The following is an 11,623-nucleotide window of genomic DNA, read 5'->3' on the forward strand; positions in this document are numbered from 1 at the left end:
GTGCCCACAGTGGCGTGGTCTATAACGATGCTGGGGTCGGTGCTGAGCAAACATTTCAGTGCAATGCTGGCTCTTATCAGACAGCATAATTAAAATGCATTAAAATGCTATTCCACTGCAGAGAAGTAATTTTCTTTGTTGGTTTCTCATTTTAAACTGTGGGGTGAAACCAAACAGATCCCTATTTTATTCACTGATGCAGACATCACAATATATAAAAAAGAAAAGGAAACATTTGAATGCAGTAACTGTGTGTCTACAAGGGTATAAAACATTGAAAACAGGAGTCTATGAAACTGGATCCAGTGCAAATAAGTGTATGATATTGAGACAAAACATCAAGAAAAAAAATATATAGTATATTGTCTTTCTGTATGTATTTAATAAAACCTAAAGTAAACTTTATATCTCCTGATCGATTCTCCTTTTTATAGGTGAATTAAAATTAACACATTCTTAATGTCGTGAATTTGACTATAAGTTGGAATCAACAGGAGCACAAATGTGGAATAAGTGAAAGTAAAAACATCCATCAGCTTCAGCCCTGAACTTTTCTCTGGATAGCTGCAGCTGAAGAGGACAATGTAACACCAGGGATTTCAGGTGGCACGAAGGTCAACAGAATGGCTGGAAGTTTTTATTTTTGTTAGAGAGATTTCCAGATGTTTTAAGGTCACACGAGGAATGAGCTCATTTCTCAAATTAAGCTAAAATGAGAACCTTGCTTAACCCTGTGGTGAATCAGTTATTTTACACTTGACCTCAATATATCATTGCACATACAGTGGCTATAGAAAGTATTCACCCCCCTTGGATTTTTTCATATTTTGATGTGTTACAAGCTGAAATCGTGATGCATTTAAATTGAATTCTTTTCTTCTAAAAATCTAAACCTGAAAAGTCTTCATTAGATTAGTATTTACCCACTGCACTTTGACACTCTTAAATAAGCTCAGGTGCAACCAATTACCTTCAGAATTCACATAATACATAGACTGGATCCACCTGTGTGCAATAAAAAACATGATTTCAGATTAAATACACCTGTCTCTGGAAGGTCTCATAGTGCCTACAAAGTGAAGATTCTACCATTAAGACCAAGGAGCATTCAAAACAACTCCAGGATAAAGTTGTGGAAAGCCACATATCAGTATAAGGGTATACAAATATTTAAACGGCATTGAATACCACTTGGAGAAGAGTCAATCAATCAATTCCATTCTAGTATTCTCTTGATGAGTTCTACATTCCATCCGATAGATGTCAGTATATCTTCTTTTGCATACATGACTAGATACGGTACTCTCGTTTCATATAATAATATACAGTAAGGTACAGTGCTGCCATGTTGAGTTAGTTTGTGACATTAAACATAAGTTAATTGCTGTCCGCTTGATCGGTCACTACACAAATGTTGGCGTGTCATTGATTTCCATCTTGGTTTTAAGGTAATTAGAAACTACCAAATTCTTATGGCGGTCTTATACAACTGTTCAGTATCTTTCCAAGTATCACAACAATCAAAATCTATGCATCCCATAGAAGAGTATACAATCAAATCAGTAATACTCAACAAAGAGGCTTGTTGACCCTGGAGGTTTCCATTCCTCACTTATCACTGCCAGATTGTTTCTGTGTTTGTATGGGAGAGGAAGCCCAACTCATTTCCCCAAAGACTAATTAATCCTCTAGTGGTTGTACAACACTAAATTATTCCAAGTATTGAACCCTGTGCTATTTAAAAAAGATCTTATCCAGACCTCTATAAAGGGGGGGTCGCTCTCTTCACCTTTCACACAAAATGTAAACAAACTCTTGGCTTCAGCATGGGAACAGTACGTTTTTAAAAGATGCAATAAACATGCTGTAATTTGTCCTGCATATCTACATAGTAATCTCTAAGTCATAACCCCTTCAAGATCAGATGAACCCCATTTTAGAATGCTATAATTATGTTTATGTTCTACTTAGGGTTGTCTTGTTTAAACAACTTATCACAATGCATGACAAAGCTACTACTAGGGAGAAGAGTTCATATTATTTTCTGTGGTAGCGCTAAAATAAACAAAACATCAATCCAGTAATAAATATTTCAGATCTCTACTTTGAGATCAATATAGTGGAGATGTTAATGAGACTCCTCGAGATTTGCATGTCAAGGAGAGAGCAAGTATAGCTGCCAGAGCCCTGGGAGAAATGGGGAGCAAGATCCCAAAGTTGTATGTGCAGCTGGGAACAAGAGCTGATGCTACGAATACTCAGCCATTGCATTGCAGAGGCGGTCTGCCTGAGCGACAGCACACTGTGGCCTATAGGCAGCTTTGTTAGACAATGCTTTCATGAGTTCCCCATGGTGACCAGAAATGTCCCACCCCTCTTTGGGTAGTATTCTCAACCCACACGATAGCTAGAGTTCAGGAGGAGGATAACCGTCCAATCATGTTGCTCTCTGCTCCAAGCACAACCAATGAGATGCACCCTCACATTCACACATTATCATAAATGCCACAATAAGTTGCATCCCCTGCGTCAGTAGCTCAATGACATAGTGCCACAACCACACTTCCTCTTGCTTAAACTCCCTCCACCTCCCCAGTCTCTGCCTTTGTAGCACTTCCTTGGCTCCATCCATCATGTGAGGGGGTTCCAATTAAGGCCAAAATAACTCCATTACTTCAATCACTACTTCTTCCACTTACGTCTATAGGGGGCTGTCTGAACTGCTGAAATCTATATAGTAGAGGATAATAAAAAGAAGTATTACTATTTTTATTTTTGTTGTTGTTTCTGCTGCTCTGAAATAGTTGCGTTTTGCAGTGCATAAAGTAAATCAAGTATTTATATATAGCTGTAGTCAAACGTAATCACACTCTTAATTTAAAAAAATATTAATCAGTGATTCAATTATTTTAATTAACATTGTTCATTAAACTATATTTTTGTTTAAAAGAGAAAATGGTAAAGATACCAGTTGATTGAACATCCTGTACATACATTTTGCATGTATATTTCGAATATAAGCGGCATTTGTGATCAATTAGGTCCAGGTGTTATGTACAGTTGAATGTAAACTTTATACACAGTAAAGGCATGACACAAATGCATTGTATTCTGTAAAAGGATGTTATTTTTGATTGAAAACCTGGCAAACTATTCCACCTGCCTCAGCTGTTTTCACAGTTAGTTCTAATCAGTATCTGCCCTTTTCCTGTTGTGGAGCATTCTCGTTGGCCACTTTTGTAATGAGCTGTATTATTGTATTTCAGCCAATGATTATATTCTCTGCAGTGTAGAAAACACGAGCACACATATTCTGCTTCGATTGTAAACAGTAAACACATCTGAAAAGCAAATCTATATAATCTCTTACCTTGGACAGCTTGTTCTTTATTAACATATTTTATAAAATCTATTATGATCTCCTCTGATCGAAAAGTTGACCCCTCTCCAAAAGGTAAACAGCAGCTTTTGTCCTCTCACACACCAGCCCTGAAACTTTTAAACTTTGTATTTCTGTATTTGTAAAACCATAAGAACATCAAATGTAACTTTGCTGGGTTTTAAACCATATCACCAAATCTCACACTTAGTGCTCAGAAATGCAACCATGATAATATTAGGTTGTTTGTGTAGCAGCTGCATTGATTCTCACATTTTGAAGATGAAGCAAAACATTCATCAACAAAAAAGGAAGACATTCTCAACTAGAATATAAAACAACTTGAAATGAAATTAACTCATATATTTAGGTCAATGTTAGATGCATTTTTATAACTACAACACTTTTGCAGCGTGTGTGAATTAGCACATTGACGTCATTTATTTCACAGCCATGTGTTCCCATTTCCAAATACTTGTGAGAGAATGGAGTCTAGCTCTGATTTACAACAACCACAGGGAAAAATCATTGAACTCTTAAGACAAGCTTCCTGCAGAAATGGTAACAACAGTAAAGCGGACTGAAAATATTAAGTAATTTTAAAGAACTCTTCTATTTATGGGACAGAACTAAAAAAAAATAGCGCTGGCTTATTTTTGTTTTTATACACCAGTTCTTGGAGCAGGGAGTTGTCATGGTTGGCGGAGAAGAGAGAATAGCCTTACTATAACCCTTGTTAATCAATTGGTCATGTAAGTGGGGGTTGAGGACTGCTGTAACAGGTGGGTTTACTTAGATACAGTATTCTTGTTAAAGAAGTCACTGTGGTAAGTGGGCAATGTAGATCAAAGTAGTGCCGAAAGATTATGTTTTTCCATTTTACATAACATCCTTCAGCAGCCTGCTCAGAGAAGAAATGTCCCAAATATAATGTTCTTGAAACTTATAGGTGCCAGAGAGTGTGGGAAATACTGGGTCAATTTTGTCCATATCCAAACCAAATAGAAATCTGCTAAAAGCAGCTGTGCAAGTTAGGGAATGTGAATCTCAGCTTTTCGGTGACTGCATAGCCCTGTTCAAGTCACATGTCAGTACGTTTGTGTCAGCAATTGTAACACTTGGGCATTCTTTTTATAAACAGACCAGTGTTCAAAAGGGAGAGCAGTTTCTGTCAACTTACTGTGGGCATATCAATGCGTGGGCTTACAAGCTCAGCATTATTTCACCAACTTCAATCGTGCATTGACATGTCAGCCATTAACAGTTCTATTGTCCTATACATGCGGGCTTAACATTTAAAGAAACATTTTGAAATAACAGGAAGGAAAGTGTTGGATAAAAAAAGGCTGTGCAAGCATATATTAACAGTGATCTTTATGTCCAAGGTCAACTCTTTCCAATATTGTGCGATTTTAGATTTGCTGCACACATTCTAAAATGATTAAATTCTATACCGCTTTTTAACATTACAAGAATTTTGTAAACCAATTTAATTCCAATTGATACACTCCTAATTCATTTCTGGTTGTGGTATTGTTTTCTTTGGGGGGTGGGGGGAATGAATCACCCATAAACATGGAAATGTTTTAAAGTTTTATTTAAGAACCACAGCAGTTAATACTGAATGCATCATTTCTCAAAAAAAGTGTGCAATGTCAATTGGCTTTGGTGTTACAAAAATGAGCAGGAAACAAGCAGTATATTAGCCTTTCGCTCATTGAACTGAGCTGGGTGTCTTCAAAATCCAGCCTCCTCGGGAGCTGAATAGCATTAAGCTTCTTTCTCGTATGTCCTTACGGCCACAACATTCCCCATGGTGCATTTCTATAAGACAAGGGCACAGGTTAGGAGAGTTTACATACAAATGTCTTCATACTAACATGCCAAGTCACTCAACTTAGATGTTGCATGCTATTTTTGCTATGTGTATGCATTTAAAAAGGTGGAAATTGCACTTTGTATCTGTATAAAGGAATAATTGAATACTTTTCTATGTTTTGTTATCTCAAACATGTATTAATGCTGCAGTCTGGCCAGGGGGGATGTTACTTGATTAGGCTAAATAGGATCATTTTAAAACACTTGGCTGTTTGGGCTCATCTGAATTAAATGGTGGAAATCCTAAAACAACCATATACTCACAATTGTATATTGGAATCAGGAGAAGACACATCTTTTTATACATCTTTAGTACAAAGAACAAAAACTACATATTTTTGTGTAAAATCAAACTACATGTGTTTTCCAGGTGTCTGCACGAATCGACAAATTGTTACTTCTCCAGCAGTGACAAACAGGTCTGTTTTAGGAAACCCATTTTCAAACAAGGAATTGTGGCTAATTCAATATGTCTTGCAATCAACATCCAATGTTGGGGAATGTTAACACAATACCCGATAACTATTATCCCAGGCAAAATAAATTATGTCTTTACAGAATAAGTAAAACATGACCAACAATCCTTATGTCAAATCAAATTTCTTGCAGTCCTTCACTAAATACAAAAATCCAGATGCTAAATTAATTTAAATTAATACTGGCAAGGAAATGAGTCAGTGTGCAACTACAGACACACTGGGAGGCCAGCTGTGTAGTCATTTTCCATAATATACAAATACAACATTTTCTTTCAGACAAATCCATCATTGCAGGACTGACTCCTTCTGTGGTGCCTATAAAGGACTTGGTTTCCACGGGATATTAAAGCACCACATGGACAAGAAAAATTGCCCAGATCTCCCCATTTCTGAGTTTCTAGGGAAATTCAGGATAAAAATACAACCCAGAAAAAGCCATTCAGACTTTAAACGTGTTTCATTAAGTGGTCGATACAGTGCCTAATAAACCCCCCAACCCCAGCAGAAAATATTGAATACCCAGGCGTCTTACCACTATCAATTTTCCATCTTTCACTTCTCTTTCTAGTGTCGTCTGCTTGCCGTCCCACGACTGCTTCTGCACAAGTTTGCCGTTTTCCATAGTAACTTTGGTCTGGAAATAGAAAAAGAGAGACGCCTCGTTGGTGTCCCAGTGCCGTGTCCATCAGCGGGCACTGATGCCCTCCAAGGTGCCCGTCCTCCGGGGCTGTTCACTCCCCTGTGCTGGACCGGGGGAGGGGGGCACATCGGCGCTAGCACCCACCTTGGTCTTTCTGTCGTCGGCGGTGGTCTCCTCAAACTCCTCCCCCAGTTTGAATTTAACCTCGGTGGTCTTGAAAGCGCTCTGGGATTTGATAGAAATCACGTCCCCTTCCACGCTGAATACCAGATTGGGTTTGGCCATGTTGCCCATCTGCCGGGTGGCAAAGCCCACACCTGCCAATCATGGGGGGTGGGGTGGGATAGAAATATGCATTTAAGTAGGTGAATATGCAGAACACAAAAAACAACAAACTGTATGCAAATCAGGTGTACTTTTTGAAATGTACTTTGTTGAATAATCACAGGCACTTGCACCTAATCTTTTTTAATGCAGATTCGGTTTCAGCCTTGTGCCAGCTGTGCTGGCACAAGGCTGAATCCGAATCTACATTAAAAAAATATATAAATATATATATATATAAAAAAGCTCAGATCCTATTCAACCACTAGAAAAAACTTTATAAGCAACACAATAGCAGAATGTACTATATGCTGTAAAGAAAAGTAATACAGCACCTTTGCAGAAACCAAACTCCTAGCAGAACAACTACATCACTACACATCCTTACCCAGAGCCTTCATGTAATCGTCGAAGTTATCACTATGGATCATTTTCCATGTTCCTACAAATTTGTCCACCATTGTGTCACTGTGTGGTTTTCTTGGCTGATGCAGGCGCTAATTGGTGGCTGATGATCTGCGGAAGATGCGGTCAGGCGCGGTTTATAGCATTTAAAGGGCGCCGGCGTCACATGGCTCCTTCAGCCAGCCAATCAGCACATGACACGTCACGGCATATAGAGCAGTCCAGAGGAGCAGATTCGGAAAGCATGGAGAAATGTGTGGCAATGGTTTGGAAATGTCATTTGCACACACACACACACACACACACACACACACACACACACACACACAAGAAAACGTGATTACTGAGTTGTGTTTTGTTGCTCAATCCTGATTTTTGTGTGTGTGTCGGTTAGGGGTGAAGTGTTTCAGGATGAATCAGTTGATTTATACATAGTTGTTGCATGCAAGTTTTAGAAAGAGCTTTGTTCTAAACCCCAAAGTTGAAGGTGTTGTTATTTTTATTTATTTTTCGTTTGTTTGTTATCTATTCAGGGGTCATCAGTGATAATAGTTACAGCTGTGCATTTATTAAAACAGGCATGTGCTTGTGATCACTCAAAAACAAGTGTTGAAGAATAGACCATGTTTCATCCAGTAACACACACACATACACACACACATAAAAACATAACTAACCATTGTGTTACTGTTTCTTGATTGTGTCCGTATTTCAGTGTAATTTCTGCAGATCATACCCTTCACACCAGGAAGAATAGCAGATCGGTGTCACTGCAACTGAGTTCTGAGTTCATATGCAGTTCAGTTACAAGTTCAGTTAGGCATCTTGTTATTAAATAGTTGTATATACTTTACTGTTGTGTTTAAGAATAAGCACACTTGGGGTGACATTGAACAAATACAAGGTCACAATATTTTTTTCTTTAGCTGAGATATAGGTCTGAAGTGGCCATTAAAGTTTAGTATGAATGGTGTTTTGTAGAAAATGCCAAAATAATAAAATCCCCAAGAACATTATGTTGATGTCTGAGAAGACCATTTTGAAACAAAGTGTACCAAAATAGATCTTTTTAGTCTTCTACGACGGTTACAACATAATAAAGCTTATTGTTCTTACCCGTAATATTGACAAAGCCTGTTCAGTGATAAACTGCTATGAAATGTTTGACCTCTTCTGGTCATAGGAGCATATTGCAAGACAATATGTATAGGCTATATAGACCATATTTCTTTTTTTGTGTGAAACATTATATGTGGGAAATTAGATAATCAACTTCTAAGATTTGATGTAACTGTTTTGTTTTGTTCCCCCTCAGACCATCTTCTTCACATTTATCTTGATTTACATTCAGTGTTAAAATATATTACCTCAGATCAATTCTCATTGAAATTTGTAGCATTTCAGGAGTAGACAAACTCGATTCAGGTCACGTCCATCCAATGAAGTATAAATAAATAGGGTCCCTAACACACACACACACACACACACTGTTCGTTGCTTCACATCCCACCTCCCCCCCAGTCAGTGCCTCTGCTGCAGCTCCTTGGCTCTCTTCCCATCATTCCCTGTCAAGTGAGCAAAGCCAAGCAGCAATACAATTAACTAGCCAGAAAACTTTCAGACTAACTTGACATCAGTCTGTCTTCTTCCGTTCCTCAAAGCAAACTTAAAGTCCAACTGAGTAAGTTATCATAGCAATACATCCTTAATCTTAAACATGCTCCAGTGTAGGCTAACTCAAAGTTAGCCGAATCTGTGCATAAAAACTCAAACTTCTAACTAATGAAAGCACTTGACATACCCCTCTAAAATAGCAGCAGCCCAGTTCATAATCAGGGTTGCATTTTTACTGAAATAAAGTAAACTTGACATATATTTTAATAATAACAAAAATAGTACGAACCCCCTTTCATTCAAATTAAATCAGCATCATATCAAGGTGACAGTTTATTTTCCAAATATCTTTGACAATGTTTCCGCCTTATCTCAGATGACTATGGTAGGAGTTTAGGTTTGTTGTATTTGAGTGTTAAATGGGTCAGTAAACACAGATAACTTGTACAGGATGATGCAGTTAATACATGGTATGGTTTTGACAGTGAGGTTCGAATGTCAGTCAGTAAGCAGTTTGCTAACTTCCTTGAGCAATGTTTTATTCTCAGTAATGGAAACCTAATGTCAATATAATAAGTGTGGGAAGCTACACAGTTAACTGTATAGGCCTACATTGATCAAACTTTTTTTAAGAGGATGCATGTGGTTTTTCCTGTAAGAAATTTCCCCACAGTTATTTTCCAGAACAATAAGTCTGTATGTATTTTACAGGTTAAAAAAGTAACACAAATAAAGTGTAACTTTGTCCTTTTTTTATTCAAACAAAATATTAACACATTGTTTTATATACACATAAATAAATCAGTTGGAACGCCTTCTACTTCTTTGCTGCCTCTTTTGCTTGCGGGTCCTTTGCTATGCACAGAGCCTGAAGCGTGGAAAACATCTCTTTACTCGTTAGGTTGGCTCCTTTCATGACAAGTCTCTCTCCATCAGCTGCATAAAAAACATAAAAATACATTGAAGAAGGCCATATAAATAATTCCTTATGCACTCCATCAAATGCATAGACTAATTTGAGTTTTATTATAAAACCAGGTACAAATCAATGCATTACAAAAAAACAGGAGGGTATTATGGTCTTCTTTCATATAACCCCATCAAACCCTGTGGAGCTAAAGTAGTTTATATGGTAGGAAATGTGTTTCTTTCAGTCACATATGTAGTAATCCTGATACTAATAACACAGTACCTTAAGAAACACACGAGCCCTTTAGTGCTATTACTCATTACTAATGCTATTACATAGAGGCATTCTTAGATACACATCAAGATGCATGCAAAATATATTTTACTGTTAAAATGGTTCCATACATTCAGGTTACTACAGCATCAGTCTCCGTTTCACTTACCAAAGGTAATGTCAATGACTGGATCTGATCGGTCGTGTTTCACATCTGTTATAAATTCACAGTTGGCATTTGTTGACCTGGCCTTTTCGGTCCCCACCATAGCAAGAAACTCCCTGAATAATGACACACACACAAATACTCATTGAATTTACATGTAACAGGTGCTTTACCCTGTCTGGCATTCAAAAACAGCATTGATCACAAGTTGCATTTCAATTAAATGTATTCCACCACACAAATGTAATGTTTTTGTTTGTTCGTTTGTTTTTTTTCTGTTCAATGGCAAAACAGCAGAATGGTTTGTACGTGTCTGTGTTAAATGAACTGATTTTGATGCAAGTTAAATGTACGGTGATCACAAATATCAATTCTAAAGAGGCAGAAATGTTCCTGATGAAACAGATTAGAAATGCACAGCTCTCCCCGACACTCCCTTTAAATGATGGGGGGATCCAATCTCTGCAGGCTTCAATGTGCCATTGTGCCACAATGCGTCACTCAGGAATCTCTGATGCTCGCAGTTGCTGTCTTATCTATTCTCACTGCCGTCTCAAGCACGCCTGTACCCGAAGCAGCCGGCTACACACGATAAGCTGGGAGATCACAAGCACATTATTGTTTTTCACTGAGGCATGACGGGCTTAGTCTAGTAATTGTCCTGCTGCTTGTTGCACCCAATGGATTGAACGCTGCCCTTCATTTGTTATTACCTTCGAATATACAGCACAGTGCTCATTGGCATGCATGTCAGTAAATTACGATCTGTACTCAAGGTCATGTCTCCTCGCTGAAACATCGCTCGCTTTTTCATTTTAAGCAACCTCTCGCAGTATCATACCTTGTGGAGCGCACGTTAGCTTCGAAAGGACAGAACTGCACAAACACTTTCTTCACAGCTTTCAGCACCAGTGTCCCCTTGGACGCAGCCATTTTCGCACAGAAATATTTAACCTTTCACCTCTACGCTTTCTCCTACGTCAGACTCCAACTCCCAGAATACACCTCGGTGTACTGCAGGCAAGCGTAGAATTATTATATGAACGGTGATATAGCTGAGGGGATATCAGGCTACATTTTGCTAGAAAATGTAGAATAAACATGCTGCTTATACTTTCATGGGATACCATTTTACAATGAATTCACTATTTAGTATGTCGGCTAAACAATACAGTGTATTCCTTAGGCTGTCAACGCAATGTACGTACAGTGTATTGCTGCTTGGCTACGCAATGTACGTACAGTGTATTGCTGCTTGGCTACGCAATGTACGTACAGTGTATTGCTGCTTGGCTACGCAATATGCTTAAAGTATACCACTGTGGTCAATGTACATGGTGTGTACTATTAAATTATGGTCGGTTAGCTATTCAATGTACGTACAGTGTATATGTTAAAACAAAAAATACATTATTGTTATACAGTGCCGTGTGGCGTGCTGAAATACCTCGATGTCTGCAACACACTGACTAATAAATGCAGTTATTGTTTATGCCAGTAGATGGCACTAATGGATAATGGATGTTCTGACTTGCCAAGAAACGAGTGTATGGAG

General features: G+C 38.1%; 2 protein-coding genes across 2 annotated transcripts; both read right to left on the reverse strand.

The window, feature by feature from the left end:
* Positions 1–4,959: 4,959 nt before the first annotated feature.
* fabp4a (fatty acid binding protein 4a) lies at positions 4,960–7,241 on the reverse strand. The gene is made up of 4 exons (XM_066715888.1): positions 7,089–7,241; positions 6,521–6,693; positions 6,269–6,370; positions 4,960–5,203 (listed from the first exon to the last, which is right to left on the reverse strand). The coding sequence occupies exons 1-4, from the start codon at positions 7,159–7,161 to the stop codon at positions 5,150–5,152; spliced, it is 402 nt and encodes a 133-aa protein (XP_066571985.1). The 5' UTR covers positions 7,162–7,241; the 3' UTR covers positions 4,960–5,149.
* Positions 7,242–9,456: 2,215 nt separating this feature from the next.
* On the reverse strand, positions 9,457–11,043 carry mrpl53 (mitochondrial ribosomal protein L53). The gene is made up of 3 exons (XM_066714613.1): positions 10,910–11,043; positions 10,072–10,184; positions 9,457–9,655 (listed from the first exon to the last, which is right to left on the reverse strand). Exons 1-3 carry the CDS (start codon positions 10,999–11,001, stop codon positions 9,537–9,539), a joined length of 324 nt encoding a protein of 107 aa, XP_066570710.1. The 5' UTR covers positions 11,002–11,043; the 3' UTR covers positions 9,457–9,536.
* Between the last annotated feature and the right edge of the window lie 580 nt (positions 11,044–11,623).

Source organism: Amia ocellicauda, chromosome 10 (genome assembly GCF_036373705.1).
Source record: "Amia ocellicauda isolate fAmiCal2 chromosome 10, fAmiCal2.hap1, whole genome shotgun sequence".
Taxonomy (NCBI): Eukaryota; Metazoa; Chordata; class Actinopteri; order Amiiformes; family Amiidae; genus Amia; species Amia ocellicauda.